Source organism: Colletotrichum paranaense (genome assembly GCF_030867605.1).
Source record: "Colletotrichum paranaense strain IMI 384185 chromosome Unknown Scaffold_7.1, whole genome shotgun sequence".
NCBI classification, from domain to species: Eukaryota; Fungi; Ascomycota; class Sordariomycetes; order Glomerellales; family Glomerellaceae; genus Colletotrichum; species Colletotrichum paranaense.
The window spans coordinates 709,913-725,125 of NW_026848965.1; the positions used below are offsets into that span (position 1 = coordinate 709,913).

At 54.6% G+C, this 15,213-nt stretch overlaps 4 protein-coding genes across 4 annotated transcripts; 2 read left to right on the forward strand and 2 right to left on the reverse strand.

The window, feature by feature from the left end:
• Positions 1-1,488: 1,488 nt before the first annotated feature.
• Positions 1,489-7,907, reverse strand: CPAR01_09043 (peptidase family C50; the record flags this gene model as incomplete). The annotated part of the gene is made up of 2 exons (XM_060493309.1): positions 1,489-4,705; positions 4,756-7,907. 2 exons carry the CDS (start codon positions 7,905-7,907, stop codon positions 1,489-1,491), a joined length of 6,369 nt encoding a protein of 2,122 aa, XP_060347439.1.
• Positions 7,908-8,313: 406 nt separating this feature from the next.
• CPAR01_09044 (uncharacterized protein) lies at positions 8,314-9,011 on the forward strand (the record flags this gene model as incomplete). Its single annotated transcript, XM_060493310.1, has 2 exons — positions 8,314-8,773; positions 8,839-9,011. The coding sequence occupies 2 exons, from the start codon at positions 8,314-8,316 to the stop codon at positions 9,009-9,011; spliced, it is 633 nt and encodes a 210-aa protein (XP_060347440.1).
• Positions 9,012-9,055: 44 nt separating this feature from the next.
• Positions 9,056-10,255, reverse strand: CPAR01_09045 (Sir2 family protein; the record flags this gene model as incomplete). Its single annotated transcript, XM_060493311.1, has 1 exon — positions 9,056-10,255. The coding sequence occupies one exon, from the start codon at positions 10,253-10,255 to the stop codon at positions 9,056-9,058; it is 1,200 nt and encodes a 399-aa protein (XP_060347441.1).
• A 2,662-nt stretch (positions 10,256-12,917) lies between these two features.
• Positions 12,918-14,514, forward strand: CPAR01_09046 (cation efflux family protein; the record flags this gene model as incomplete). The annotated part of the gene is made up of 2 exons (XM_060493312.1): positions 12,918-13,839; positions 13,913-14,514. The coding sequence occupies 2 exons, from the start codon at positions 12,918-12,920 to the stop codon at positions 14,512-14,514; spliced, it is 1,524 nt and encodes a 507-aa protein (XP_060347442.1).
• Positions 14,515-15,213: the final 699 nt, after the last annotated feature.

Consider the following 15,213-nt stretch of genomic DNA (forward strand, 5'->3'; position numbering starts at 1 on the left):
CTTCGTTCGGTGCTCTTTCGGGATGGGCTACGTCTGCGTTTGTCGACATCATGCTTGCCGGTATCGAAGCCGTCTAGAAGCTGCCCGGGGCTCTGGTTCGCTAGTCCATCCAAAAGTCGGACGAGAATAGTAAACAAGACTTGGTCCATGCCACCTTTCTTCCCGTCCCGAAGCTTTCTCACGCTTACTCACGCTTCACCTCCCTCCCCCTTTTCCCCGGGAACGTAGTCAAAAGGCTGTGAGAAGCTCATTCATCCCGGACCGTGAATAGAATCAAGACATGAGATGCTCAACATCACCACTCAACACGGGAAGAGCACCATCCATACCCTCCCCCCCCCTTTTTCCCTCGTCGTGGAGGTTTCATGAGACTATCTACATGTGCCCTCCTCCCTCGGAGACATTTCGGGGATCAATACCAAAAGACAACGGTAAAGAGATACGGGAGAAAGAGAAGAAGAAGAAGAAGGGTGTAAAGGATACACAAGCATATCATCCCCGTCAAGCCGGGCATTTCCGATTCGGACCTATTCTCGTCTCCCTATCCGTGTCCATCCAAGCAATTGTACGTCGACATTGGCATCAACATCAGGACACATACCCCAATCTCCCAGGACAACCCGTCGTATACCACGGCCGAGTTCAGGATTCATCCTTCCCTCTCTCCTCCCTTTCCTCGTTCCTACTTCTTCATCTCACTCCACGTCCACTCTCCTCCCACTTCCCTCGCAACCCCCTGCCCTCTACATCACCCAAGGAACATTCTCTTCACCACAACCTCAAGAAACAAGATTACAAAGACGACGCGGCGACAATAACCAGACGAGGTCCAATATCGCGAGTGACAGTATAGATCAAGACCCCTCCCCCAAAAAACAACACCCACCATGTTCACCCCTCTCCTCCTCGCCCAAAACCTCACCTTCCCTTGCCTTCCCTAAGTCTTCCCTGGCCATTCACATCGATCCCCTCCATGGGCATCCTACCCATACGCACACCCCTTCATCTCCAAGGATGAGGCTTCACCAACATACTCTCCCTTATACCTTCCCTCAATCACGTACCATACACATAGACAGACAGACAGACGCGTAGATAGATGAGATCCACCGACGTCACTAAACCCCCTCCCGTACCTCCTCCCGCACGCAACATCACACGGAAAAAAAGGGTCAGAGGAAAAAAACTCTGCTCACATCCACAACCTTCCTCAGTTCATTATCATAAGACACTATAGTTACGGCGGGAGGGATCAGTCACAATATCTCCTTAACCCCTGGATGCCTGCCTCCCGGAAAACCCGTCCAAGTAGACAATGATAACAGCAACGTTGAAATCTCCAAAAACTCCACGTTCCAATGCAATGCTGCTCTAATGCTCCGGTTCTTCTCCCCAACCTGGAATACCACAAACACCAGACACCAGACTTGCCCTCAAGTCTTTCCCCAAAGTGACGCAGTCAACCAACAAACACCCCCTACCCCCCCATCAAGCACCCTCGGCCTTGTCCTTGCCAATATACACCGGAATGCCGTATACACATACCGCGCCAGCCGTGATGTACCTAAATCGACAGGCGTCCCTAGCCCTGGCGACAGCCTCCACGAGCGACGCGTTCCCACGCCCGGTAGCCTTTGTCGTCTCCTTCTTCGCCTTGCTCTTCTTCTCCGTGGCAAAAAGTCCCTTGCCCTTGCCCTTCTTCTTCGAGCTGTCCTCAACAAACGTGCCCCTTTCCATCAGTCCCCATTCCTCAAACAACCGGCCCGCATACCGGTCAATGTCCCTATCCGTCACGTCCCACAACGTGCCCACAACGGCGGGACACCCGGCGAGCATGTAGTTCCATACTGGACCGTGGCACTCGTACTCGCCGACGTTCTGCAGGGACGCCGAGCTACACCCCATCAGCAGCGCCGCAGCCTTGCATTTCTCCAGTCTGCGGATCGTCTTGCCTCGAATGTATTGCGCGCCGCTGCCATGGCCAAAGTAGAGGAGTATGTCAGACTTCTTGAGCGCTCCCTCGAACTCGTTCTCGGTCGGTGTACGCGAGACGATGCCTGTCCAGGACTCGCCCAGCTTCTCCTTGAGGGGCTTTTCGAAAGTGGCGAGAGTGTTCTTGAGATCAGAGCCGGGGTTCAGAATGTACGTGCCACCGACAGGTGATACAGTGTGTCGGTGGTGGGCCTTTTCGTCATCAGAATCTCGGGCCTCGCGCTGCTCTAGAAGTAGTCGACGCAGACAGGACAATGAGGGAACGCGAGAATACGCCAGACCCTCCGTGCATGGGAGTGATTCCCAAGGGAAGGCATGGAGAGCCTTGTCGAGGATGAGAATGCTGTGGGCGCCTTCCTCGGGCTCCGAAGTCTTGGCAGCGTTATGGTACGCCTGAAGAGCATCAAACGTATCCAAGACCATGGAGTCAAAGTCAATCTCATCGTAGGCGTTTCTCTCGCCGTGGAACTGAAGAATGTCCACGACAAAGTAGAGAAGATCGTTCAGAGGCTCCTCAAGATCGCTGTCCGGCATAGACGGGTCTCCCAGGCCAACGAAAAGATCGAGGATACGCGGCTCCAAGGTAATCTTGGGGGACTTGCTAGTCTTTTTTCCTCGGACCTGCCTGCGCGAGGGCAGATGCTTGTCAAGAATCTTGGAAAAGGCCCTTTGGAACTTGGCGATGAGATCGGCGCGATGACGATGTTGGGAGAAGATGCCCTTGAACCCACCGAGCCAGACCTGCTCGACATTGTCGAGGAGATCCTTGAATCTGTTGTCCAGATTCTCGCGCTGAGCCCACCACGCTGATTTGGCCCCCTTTGCAGTGTAGTCACCAGTGTTGTGGCAACTCGCGTTGGTCGCCTGGATAATATCCATAAGCTCGTCGTGTCCATGCTGGAAGTCGAACAGCTCGTCCTCGCCGTCGCGAGAAGCCACACGCTCCAGCGGTAGTCGTAAGACGAAAGGGCTCTGGCCTGATTGTAACTTGGTGATGCACAAATCCTTGCGGTTGTCGCTTAGCGCGATCGACAGGACACTCCACGCTTCAGGAATGATGTCGATGTAGTCACGCTGGAATTTCGCCATATCGTCAACAGTAACAATGCTTGCCCGTCTATCATCTTTTAACGTGAGAGCAAGTGGCCAGCCCGCCTCGCTGAAGCTGGCATTGAGGTGATCCGTGGCTACGGTGTTTCGCTCCCGTTTCCAAGTCAGATTTCGTGCAAACTCGACGGAGCAGGCGGCATATCCAAAGCCTCCCATGTGTTTGGGCGTCCGATGAGAGGCTGCCGATAGGAAAATGCCCGTGCTCTGAAGCAACGCAGAGATGCGATGAACCAGGTGTCCATTTCCTGAAATAGCAGCGGCAGCTTGAGCTTCCATGAGCTGAGCTTGCGCTTGTTCCAAAGTTTCGACAAAGGTTGCGTTTTCTCTCATCACCTTACGCTCGGCAGAGGTAGCACGGCCTTGCGCCTTTCGCGGAGAGGATGCCGTCGGTTGCGTCTTTTCCGTGTTATTTTTGTCGGTTGCGGCGTGGATGGACGGGTAAGAGATGGTTGATTCCTTCACAACCGAGAAGACTGAATCGCCCTCCATCTGCTTGATACCCTGTTCAATCAAACAAGTAGCCTCACCAATCTGGACTCGCAAAGACTCTCGCAAGCTGCTAGACATCTGCTTCGCCTCCTCGAGAAGCTCTGCTGCTGCTGCCCAGTCACCCTTGCTAAGGTGGACAAGTGCTTTGTACAACAGCATGGAGGCTTTGAGGTCGGATGCGCTATCGTTTGCTGCAATGACAGAGGCCTTTGGAGCAGCAGCAGCAGCAGCAGCTTTTGTCCTGGGCGCTGCCACTCTTTTCGTAACTCTGGTCGCTCTCGTGGCAGCTGGGACCGCTGGCTTAGTCACTCGTGTTCTGCGCGCAGCCGGTGCCTTGAGCGTGAGCTTTGCCATCTTACTGACCACCTGCTCATCGTTGACGCCAGTGATTGCGCCTCGGTTGCTGTTGTTTAAGGTTCCAAGCGTGACCTCGGCAAGCTCAAGGAGTAGATGCTCGTTCTCGTGGTCCTTCATCTCTCCAAACGAGGCACTCAGCTCGCAAGCCAGCTGGAACGCCTGACGTGTAGGCTTGACAGCCGTAGCCATGAGCTGCCTTGCTTCATTCAAGTAGCCAAGGCTCTTGTCGAGTTTGCAGGCTTTCAGCCATACCGAACCGATCCAACTAGCAGCCTGAGCTCTGTAGATGGAGGCGTTTGTGGCGTTGGCAACCTGGTGCGCCTTCTCGGCATAATAGACAGTCTCCTGAAACATTCCCAGGTGAGCGTATACGGAAGAAAGGTGCAGCATGGCTCTCAGAAGACCACAAGCAAGTGCCCAGCTGTCAGGACCGTCGGATAGCTCGATCAGATTTGTCGAAATGCCAGTCGATACAAGGCTTTCCTCCGCATCAGGAGAACCTTCTCTAGAGGTCTGCTTGGACTCTGCCTTGGGCACATCTTTCCAGCGAGCCTCTAATTTCGTCCAGTCCTGGAACAAGATTCGCACGCTCGTCTTGGCGTGAAACAAAGCATGCTGATATTCGCCCTTGTCCCAGTTAATTCGGGAAGAAAGACTAGCAGCTCTTGCCAAAAGCAACTTTCTTTGGAGCCTAGGAGCTTTCCTCACACTGGAAGAGTTTTCAAAGCTGATCTCGCCCTGCAGCAGCATCTTGTGGCTGCCTATTGTTAGCTGACTGCCCTCAATCTTTTGGGAGATATGACTTACGCCGCGTCAGAGTTCTGGTTTGCCAGCTGATACTCAGAGAGGGAGATCTGAAGGTTTACGGCACCAAGGTCGGGATTGGTAGCTGAGGCCTCCGCGAGTTTCTTGGCTTTGTTGAGGATCTCTTCAGCCTTCTCGGAGTAACCAAGATGTGTGTATTGATCCGCGAGGTTACTTTGCGCCTGGAGAAGCAAGTCCGTGGAGGAATCGGAGAGCTTGGACGCGATGTCGGCACATAATGTCAAAACCGATAACAAGAATTCGTCCTCGCCCCTGAGTCTTGCATACTCGGCAATGGAATTGAGCTGCCTAATGAGTCCCTCAGTGTCGCTAACCTTGGATAGGAGATCGTTTTTGGTCTGGCACTGGTTGACAATCGAACGCCAGATACTCGTTGACTCTTCGAAGTCGGCTGTACGCCATTCTGTCTCTGTTGCAACGAGTGCCAGTGTAGACGAGAGACCGGCCTCGAGGTCGGAGACGTACTCAGCTAGACCAGCGTCATCGCCAAAGTTCCCGTCACGACAGAGCTGCAAAGCAGCCTCTGCCTGCTCTCGAAGGCTCTGAAATTCGCCTTTGTCGCCGATTGACATGGTAAGCAGCTGCAGCAACGTCCGAAGGCGGCGGACAGGAAAGCGATCGGGCGCGTAGATTCTCAAAAGAGCCTCGGTAACCGGGTCCTTAATGTCGTTAGGCTTGGGGTCGCTAGACGTGTTGAAGAGGATGAGTTGAATGATGCGCTCCAGGACCGCAGCCCGCTCAACATCCGCAAGAAAGAAAGTCCAATCATTCCACGATTGATCGAGCTTGACCATTGTACCTATTGTCCTTGACAATGTCTCGGCCTTGACGCTGGCGCTCCAGGCCACTGCAGGTGAACTCTCAGCCAAAGATGCAGCCACCGTGGACAATACTCCGTCTTCAACCATGTTCGTGCAAATGAGCTTCAGTGCGTCGCGAGCATCGTTGACTCGACCAGCCTGCTTACAGAGGTCCGCAAAGTACTCGAGTTTCGCTGTTGTCTGTGCCTTCTCCTTCTCCTCGGAGGATCGGTCCTTGACACAGTCTACAGATCGTCTCAGAGCTCGAAGAGGAGTCTTATCTCCGGGTTTAGACTCGGCGTGGCGGCGATACCAGTTGAAGAACATAAAGTAGAGGTGCGAGAGTTTGACATGGTAGAGGTTTGAGGCGTCTGCCTTCGAGAGAGCGATACTCGCGTCGCCTACAAGGTCCAAGAGAATGAGGCACTCTTGAAGTAGGCCGTCAAGCACTGTCCAGGTCATTTTGTTGTCGTCAAGTTGAGATTTGGCGACCATCAGGGCCGAGTCCAGGATTTGTGTTATCGAAGTAAGTAATAACTGTTTCCTCGACTCGTAGCGTACGTGATCTTTTGGGGAAGCGTCTTTCGTTGGCTGCTTCCCCAGCCATCGAAGGGCAAATCGGGGAAATTGGAGGACGAGGTCGTTGAGGAGTTCGTCTAAGCTTTGAGACTTATCCGTAAGTTTGCCAGCCAAGATTCCTACTGCCGACCTACGAGCAGCTGATAGATTGACCATGAGCTCCTCGAGTTCTGTGACGTCACCCTTCAGCGTCCCTTGGAGGGCGTCGTAAACTTCCTTCAAGTACGTAGACAGCGACTCCAGAGGTAAAGGTGTCTGTTTCCCGTATACAGCTACAAGCTGTGCGGCAACCGCGCAGCGCTTTGCGGGGGAATCGTTGGCTGGGTCCAGAGTCGCCTTGATTTTCGAAATCCATTCGGCTGCTTCCGTGAAATGGCGAGCAGTCTGAGCCACCGTTCCCAAAGCCTGGTAAATCACAACGAGTGATGATTTTGAAGCGACCTTCGGCTCCAGGCGCTGACTCTTGACCATGGTGATGATGCGATCGAAAGCGTTGAGAGACTTGCGATATGCCCCGGCTGAGTCAGACTTGACTCTGCGAATATATGAGGTGATGCACCGAGAAAGTGGTGAAATGATGTCTTTGTCCACATCTGCCTTGTGGCCAGCCATGTGCCACCAATGCAGACGCGCCTCCAATCCCAGGGTTTGTAATTCCAGCGCAGTAGCCGGGGTGCAACTCAGACGGCAGTCCACGGCAATGTCATCGTCTTTGCTTGCCAAGCTCGGGGCTAGAGAGAGGAGAAGTTGTGAAAGGAGATCGAGCTGTCGCGCAGCCTTCGTCTTCGCTGAGGGGGACTCCTTGGCTGATTCCAGGAGGAGGTTGATCGGTGAAGTCGGATGGGAAGGGACCAAGAATGGCAACGCTGCTTCGATCGTTGCTGGTTTCTTATTTGCAGACATTAAGCGCAATATCTGCATCTGAGTCGTGATGACCAGGCAAAGTGTCGGGCCGGAGAAACTGGCATCACCAAAGTCCAAGATTTCTGCGAGACTTTTGACTTTGGTGCTTGCCGCTGTTGTTTTAGCTGCTTTCGTCTTTGGTTTCGCTGAAGGGGCCATTGCGTCGATTCTTTGCCTCAAAAGCGTCAGCTCCCGCAGCGCATGCTCCTGGAGGTCTAGTCCGACGAGCTTGCCAACGAAAGAAGATATCCCGCTCTCGAGTTGCAGGTCGGGCAGTTGCACTGCGCCAGAGGTATGGAGGGATCTCAAACACGCAAAAGCAGCTCGGAGGCACTCTACCGTCGCAAGGCAAGTGACTGTGGGAATCGTCGTTGTCGCGCTTTTCGTGGGCTTCGGTGTTGTTGTGGGTGACGTCGAGGTTCTGTTGAGTGAACGTGGCTGCATCGGGGTCATGGGCATGGAGTTGGACCGCCTCAGGGGCCGTTTGTTTTGAGGCTTTCGCAGGTCATCGCCTGAATTTTGTCGTCGGCACGGGGTCGAAGGTTGGGTGGGAGGTGCAGGCTTGGATGCCTCGGTGAGTGATTTGAGGGCGACATTGATTATGTGCGCCGCCAGCGCGGCCTTCTCCTTTGTTGTCAGTTCCTCCTTTTTGCTCGCAGTCGCAGCCCCCCGTGCTGTGCCAGTGGCCTTCCCTCGTGTTGTCGTGGCCACTTTCTTCTTTTGCGCTGTCGATTGCGCCACGGCCTCGGTCGCGAGAAGTTCTTTGAGTAGCACCGTGGTTGTTGATGTGCATGTTGCAGTCGATCCAGCCGCCGCCTTAACGGCGTCGACTTTGCTTTGTAACGTAGTCATTAGGTTGTATGTATCCGGGTCATAAGCGGCGTTTCGTCATGAAGTCTTTTATTCATGGAGAGGAAATAGGAAGTGTTTCCTGATCCAAACATGGGCAAATGGCCGTTTGTAGGTAAAGGTAGTTTGATGTGTGACTTCATGCTAGTCCACAAAGGCCTGCAGTTGGCAGTTGTCAGGTCTCGCTAAACAATGCCCCGGGTCGTTGCCCGGAGCAACCACAATCCCGGTTCGGTCCGTGCAGCAGGGACCATCGATGCACGGGCCATCCGGAATTTGAGAACCGCGAAAGGAGCACTCTCGAAGCTTTTTGACTCCTTCCAGAAGAACATCCATTTCGAACGCGACAGCACAGCGAAGACGACGTGTGTGTGTTCTTTCAGAGGTCGACTCTTCCCCCCCGCCCAAAATGTCTCGAGTTGCGACACATAGGCTGTTTGCAGCACCTTCTTCGGGCCTCCGCGCCGTGGTCATTGCGCAAGCTGCGAATCGCTCCATTTACTTCCAGTCGCGATACTCAAGCTCCCTTCCTACGGTGGCCCAACTCGATTTCTGGAAGGGCCTCATCCCCAAGCCTTTCAGGTCCGAAGAGAAACTTACCGACGACCCCATGATCAAGCGAGTCAAGCCGAAGAGAAAGAAGGAATGGAACCCGGCCACGTTCTACATTGTCATTTTCCTCCTGATCGGCTCCATGTCTATCAACATGCTGTCGACGAAGCAGGCGTTCGAGGCGTTCTCTCGACAGGCAGATGTCCGCATCAGCGTCTTGCGGGAGGTGGTTGAGAAGCTACAAAGGGGCGAGACGGTTGACGTGGAGAAGGCGCTGGGTACGGGCGACGCTCAGAAGGAGTTGGACTGGGAGGAGTGTATGTTCTACAATTCACAAGCGCTGAAATCGCGTTGACGATGCTGACCACAAGTTTTTACTTAGTGCTAAGAGAGATTGAGCGAGAAGATGCGTCGCGACAAAAGAAGCAGGAAAAGGCACGGCAGGCGGAGGCAGCAACAACGGCGGCGGCGAGTAGCAAAGCCGAAGCACAACCGACAGCGGCAGTGCCCGAAGCCGCAAGGCCACCGGCGCGGGGCATGTCGAGCTTTTTTTAGTTATGCAAATGGCAACGCTTTGGATTGGTACAAATCGTGGTGGTCTATGACAACATATCTTTGAACACGCCATGGTTCTCTCTTGGCGCTCCTACGGTCCCAATCGGACCCGAGGCAGCCTTTTGCAGCTGGCGTAGCTGCTCTACCAGCGCGGGAAGCACGACGTCGGTGGACACTTCTGTCCGCACTCCCCGAACACCCGTGGGGTCCGGGTCTTCCACGGCGGAGATCTGGTCCTCGCCCCGTACGCCTCCGGTATTCACCACCGCAATGGGCATGCCGCGGTCCAGCGCCATCTTGGCCAGCCGCCAGGCAGAGTACGTGGCAAGCGAAGTCCCCAATATGAGAAGCTTTCCGGCCCCGTCAATGGCCTCTTCGGCCGCCGTCTTGACGTCGCTCGGAATGCTCTCACCAAACATGACCACGGCGGGCTTCAATATGCCCCCGGAACTGGTGGATTTCCACGCACCATCGTGGTCGACTTCGACAACGTGCTTGGTCCCCTCAGGCGTGGACGGCGGCTTCGCGAGGCAGTGCGGGCAGGCCGGGTATCTAAAGGTGGTGTACGGCGCGCCTGGCAGATCCACGTCGCCGTCGGGGTTGGACTTAATGCCCTTGGCCTTGCGCTCGGCAGGATTCTCCGTGTCGAGCGCCCCAGAAGCTAACGCTTCGACGAGGAAGGCTGCCCAGGCCGGGTTAAGCCTCGCAAGCTCATCCTGGAAGGCGTCTCTGGGGTACTCGTTCCTGCAAGTTACACAGACTGTGGATCGTAGATAGCCGTGCAGCTCTAATGTTGGAATGTCAGGATGAGCTGTTGAGTGAAATGAATCAACGTTTTGCGTGATGACGCTCCGAATCAGGCCCATGTGGCCCAAATCTCGGATGGCATAGTGACCATGATTTGGCGACGCCTTGTGAAGCGACGTCCAACCCAAGAAACTCCTGGCCCAGTACCGTTTCCTCGCCTCGTGGTTGGCGAGGAACTCGTGGTAGTAGATTGGGCGGTACGTCTTGTTCACGCGATACGTGCCATTGACGCCTCGGTAGTCGGCGAGACCGCTGGAGACGGATAGGCCCGCCCCAGTCAGTACTACGGTCGACCTCGGCAGGCCCTTTGGAGGCGGGGCCGTGAAGAAGTTCTGGAGGGCCGCGACAGCACCGGGGATGGTATTTGCGGTGCTTGGACGGACTGTGGGAGGGGCCAAGAGTTCCGTGTAGGGAATGCGCATAAGAGGTTTGCGCATTGGGGCGATGATGTTGCGTTGTTGTGGTTGAGGTTGCGTAAGGCCTATTCGGGATGTGGGAGGGAATTCCGGAGCCGCTTAAGAGTCTCGGTCAAGGGGGGAAGGTAGCTCCGGGGGATGTACGTGGACGCGGCGGAGGCTCAGCAGAAAGAGGGAGGAGAGTGTATGGGAAAGGGGGTGGGAGGAACTGATTATGTGGACATGTTCACCCTGGCGTTGAATTTAAGAATAGAAGTGACCAAGGGACGGAAGGAGATTTCTGACAAGCGCGTGTTAATGGAAACGTTGCGACAGGCTCGAATTTCAAGCCGCATGGTTGAGTTGAAGGGGGCGATCTGATTATCAGTGGTCAATTCGTCATGATTCGGGGGGGAACCAGCATACCAGCCGGGACTGCGAATCCACTGAACCCCACAAGATGACCAAGCCCAGTGTGGCTTGACTTGGTAGAGGCATCCGCTTAGGAAACATGGGTCCTTTAGAGGTTTTGCCTTGACACGGGCCACATCAGATGTCTGCGAAAGTGACCGTCCCCCGTCAGATTAGAGAGATGGATTCGTAGTCGTACGGAGTATCTGTATAGACTATCTGTAAAGAGAATTACGCTTGAGGTGTACGCTTGATCGGCGATCTTTTGGGTTATTATTTGAATAAGATTCTCAGGGGCATCTTGCGTGGCCTTTTCGCCCAATGACATGTCTGCTCAACCACACCTCCGGGCATGCAGCTCGAGGACGAAGTTACCTTCTGGAGAGAGACAGTCCGACAGTCATATTTGGGTCTCTACCGTCGTGGTTGCAGCGGACCATGTCCGTTGCTGTTTGGTAGGCGGGACAGATGGGCATGCGTCAACACTTTGGATGGACCTACTGCGTTATGGATACGGACACAAGCCGATGGGATATACTGGATCCGTTACGATTCATAAGAGGAAAACCACCCGGAGTGAGAGAGAGAAAGAGAGAGAGAGGCTATTTTGCAGTTCCAGGTTCCATAACTTAGTCTAGAAGGGGTTTGGTTGTGGGTGGGCGTGGCTGACGCATGTCGTGGCTTTCTTCAAGTACACTACGAAGTAAGGTACCTTGCTCTAAAGCGGGTAATGCATGGAGAAGCATAACGTGTACGAATCCTCGGTGTACGCAGTATTGACAAGGTAAAAAGACACTAAGCATTTTGGCACTGTATTAAAAAGTAAAGTTGCCGCAGCGCAAGGTTAAAAAAAAGAGAAGAAGAGAATTCAAGCTTCTTCCCCATAGCAATTCCCGGCGTCGCCGTACGTACGTGCCACTGTCCACAGGTGCGACGAGACTGAATAAGTCAGTTTCGAAGAAATTTGCTGCCACCTACGGAAGGACTGGGGGTACGTAGCTTCGGAGCCCATTGAGTTCATGGATGGGTATCATGGGCTCCCCTTCTCTTGGCGTTCAAGTTGCATCCGTCAATCAAATGGAGCCAATTCACTCGACTCTCGCCTTGTGGGGAATGACCATTGCTGGTGATTTTCCATCCCACTTCACTGCTCAGTCTCTCCCATGACATGCCCGCCATCCCATCCCATCCCATCCCATCCCATGCTCGTCAGGCACCGCCTTTTAGCTCGGGTCGGTTGCTCGGTGGGGGATGGACAGGCACGTTGTAGGGGTACCCTTTACATCAGCAAACCAACCGAGCCGCCGCAACAGCACAGAGTACTGCCTCTGCAAGAACTGCAGTAAGAGTACTTGACGTCTTGTAGCTAGTTTGTATCTGAGTAAGTATCCGTACTCGCACTCTGTATGCTACCTACCTGAGGTTCCTCTTTACTCCGTAGAGTCTGTGGTCTTAGCCGCAAGTTGCAGCAGATCAGATCAATCAACCCGCCCTGCCGCTACGCTACCGCTACCGCCGCTGCCGGAACCCTCGCCTTGTCAGTTGGGAAAGTTTTGTCTTCCTTGCACCGAATTGCCGCGTTGCCTTTCTTTTCTTTTTGCTGGAGACACACACTTGACACAGTCTCGCACAATACTCCGTACATACACACACGCACACACACTCACAACACACGCGCGCGCACCTTTTTGGCACTTTGTGCTTGCTTTGCTTTCCACTGCGTTTTGGGTACAGACTACAGTCCAGCCAGTCTCCAAATTCGAATTACCTAACTCTCACCCCCCGTTTCTTACGTCGGCGTAGGCTGCACCCCAAGCCAGCCCCCAATTCGTTCCCGTAACCCTTTCCCTTCCTCCCATCCCTCCCTTGGGGCCCTTTCCACCTGGACCACCCGACACACCCACCCCTCCTCTCCTCCGTCCACCTTCCGTCTGCCGATCTACCTACGAAGTCTTCGTACCTTACTTACCGCACGGTACGGTTGTGGTTCAGTTTGGTGTGTCGCGGCTTTTCGGGCTGGGCTTGTCATGTACGCGTCCCTGGCCTGCTTGCAATTAGACAACCCGTTATTCGTCCCCTCACCCCTTCCGCATCAATTTACCTTGACCCCGGTGCTTGGAGAGTGAGAGAGAGACTGCAGCGGAAGAGAAGGCGCGAGACACCTATCCGTAGCCACGCCTACGGAGTACACACTATCCATACACATACGCACGCATACCTTACACACAAACACAGCCGAGGACATATTGGTATTGGATCTTACCTTACCTTACTCCTCAACCCGGCCCCAGGCATGTCGACCCCGTCCAAGCGTCCCACGGCACTGCTCCGCCGCCTTTCCGCTGTGAGTGGGAGTGCGTGGGTGACGTCTCCAAGAACGGGAACGGGAACGCACACCCTCCTCCGCTGCCTCAATTCTGCCTACCCCTTTAGGCCACCTCAACCACATCCAGCTCTGCGCCGCGTCTCCCTCCGCGTCTATCAAACATCCAGCCCGGCCGCCTCTCCCTGCGATCCCTACTTAACCCCCAGCGCCGCCCGCCTCCACCTGACCACTTCTACTTCTTCCCTCCCTCACCTCACCAACACCTTGACGGCTGCGAAGAACTCATCCCCTTCATTACCAGCAACTGTCATCATGTCTGCCACCACCACTGCCACCATGACCGCCAACCCGCCTCAGTCTCGCAAGAGCCACAGCCATCACCACCATCACCACCACGGCCACGACAATGTCTACCTGACCTCGGCCAACAAGAACGACGCCGGCGTGCGCATCACTCGCATCGGTCTCTACTCCAACCTCGGCATGGCCTTTGCCAAAGGCGCCGGTGGCTACGCATTCGGCTCCCAAGCCATGATTGCTGATGCCTGGCACAGTCTGACGGACCTGGCATCCGACGTCCTGACACTGGCCACTGTTTCGTGGAGCTTGAAACCCCCGACCGAAGCCTTCCCCACTGGTTTCGGCAAGATTGAGAGTCTGGGCTCTCTGGGTGTCTCCAGCATGCTTCTAGGCGGTGGCCTGTTCATGTGCTGGAGCAGCTTGATCACCCTCCACGCTCACCTCTTCCTCGACCCTGCTTCTGCAGCAGAGGCCATTGCCCACGCTCATCACGGCCACAGCCATGGTCATGGTCACGCTACACCGAGTTTGCACGCTGCTTGGTTGGCTCTCGGAACAATCGCAATCAAGGAATGGCTGTACAGAGCTAGTAAGCGCAATCCCCCCTAATCCTTTCAGGCCCGAGTAGCTGCAAGGAACAAAGCTGACAAGGAGAAAAACAGCCATGAAAGTTGCCGTCGAACGAAAGTCTTCTGTCCTCGCCTCCAATGCCGTTCACCACCGTGTCGACAGCTGGACCGGCATTGTCACACTGCTTGCTATTCTGGGTGCAAACTTTTTCAAGGATGCGACCTGGCTGGATCCCGTTGGTGGCCTGATGATTTCTCTCCTCGTCATCAAGGCTGGTGCTGAGAACACTCTGTCTTCCGTGTACGAATTGGCCGACCGCGCTATTGATGACGAAGTCAAGGGAGATGTCCAAAAATACGCCCTCCGAAGCCTCTCTGATGTCACCAATGGCCACGAAGTCGATGTTCGCAACGTCTCGGGTGTCAAGTCCGGTCAGAACTACCTGGTGGATATCGACTTGGCTGTGCCCGGAGCTTGGTCTGTTGAGGCTGTCCGAGAAGTGGAGGATCAGGTCCGAACTCTGGTCGGTGCCAAGGTCCGTGGTGTGCGAAGGATCAAGGTGCGCTTCGTTCCGAAGGAGGCCGAGGTTGCGCGCCCGTTCGACGAGTTCATCCCCGGAGAAGCCAACCGAGAGGCTAGCGAGGAGGCCGACGACCACAGCCACACCAACGGCAATGGTCACAAGCACGACTAAGGCAGCCCAGTCCTATGTACAGTTGGAGGAGGAGCTTGCCATTCACGACGAGATACCCTTGGTTTTCCTTACCATTTCTGGAAGCGTGGTCAACCCACCGTCTTTTGTCTTTTTTTTTTTTTTTTTTTTTTTGCCGGTCTACAGGGGGGTATTGCTACGTATAGAGAACATTCTTGGAGAGAGTCCTCCAAGGCATCCATTTGCATCAGGGCGGCGTTTAGGGAGGAATCACAAAAGGCCAGCCACAGGCCGGTCGTACCGAGAGACTTGTTTTTATATATCTCTCATCTGCTCAATAACAACAGATTTGCTTTGTATTGAACCATGTCTACTTTCGTATCAAGGTGTTTATGAGATCACTCGTCGTTAAAAATGCCCGTCTATCCTGACCAATCTCGCAAGTGCGTTCTACGCAGCGGGACCCTTAGACGCGGCAGTATGCAGGGCGGCAGGGCGCATAGAGCACGGGACGAGCTATTCCCGACCCCCGAGTCGAGGGGACAAGGCTGCATTGGCTTCCGCCAAGACGTCACACGATCATTGGCGCGCCTATTCGTCGCATCAGTCTCGAACTATACGATTGGCCCGCTCGCCTTTAGCCTGAATTGCCACAAGGCTGAGGGAACCATGCAACCTGTCCCAAGTGCCCCAAAGTGACAAGTGTGCCCCTCCATGCCCACACACCCCACGTCAACGTGA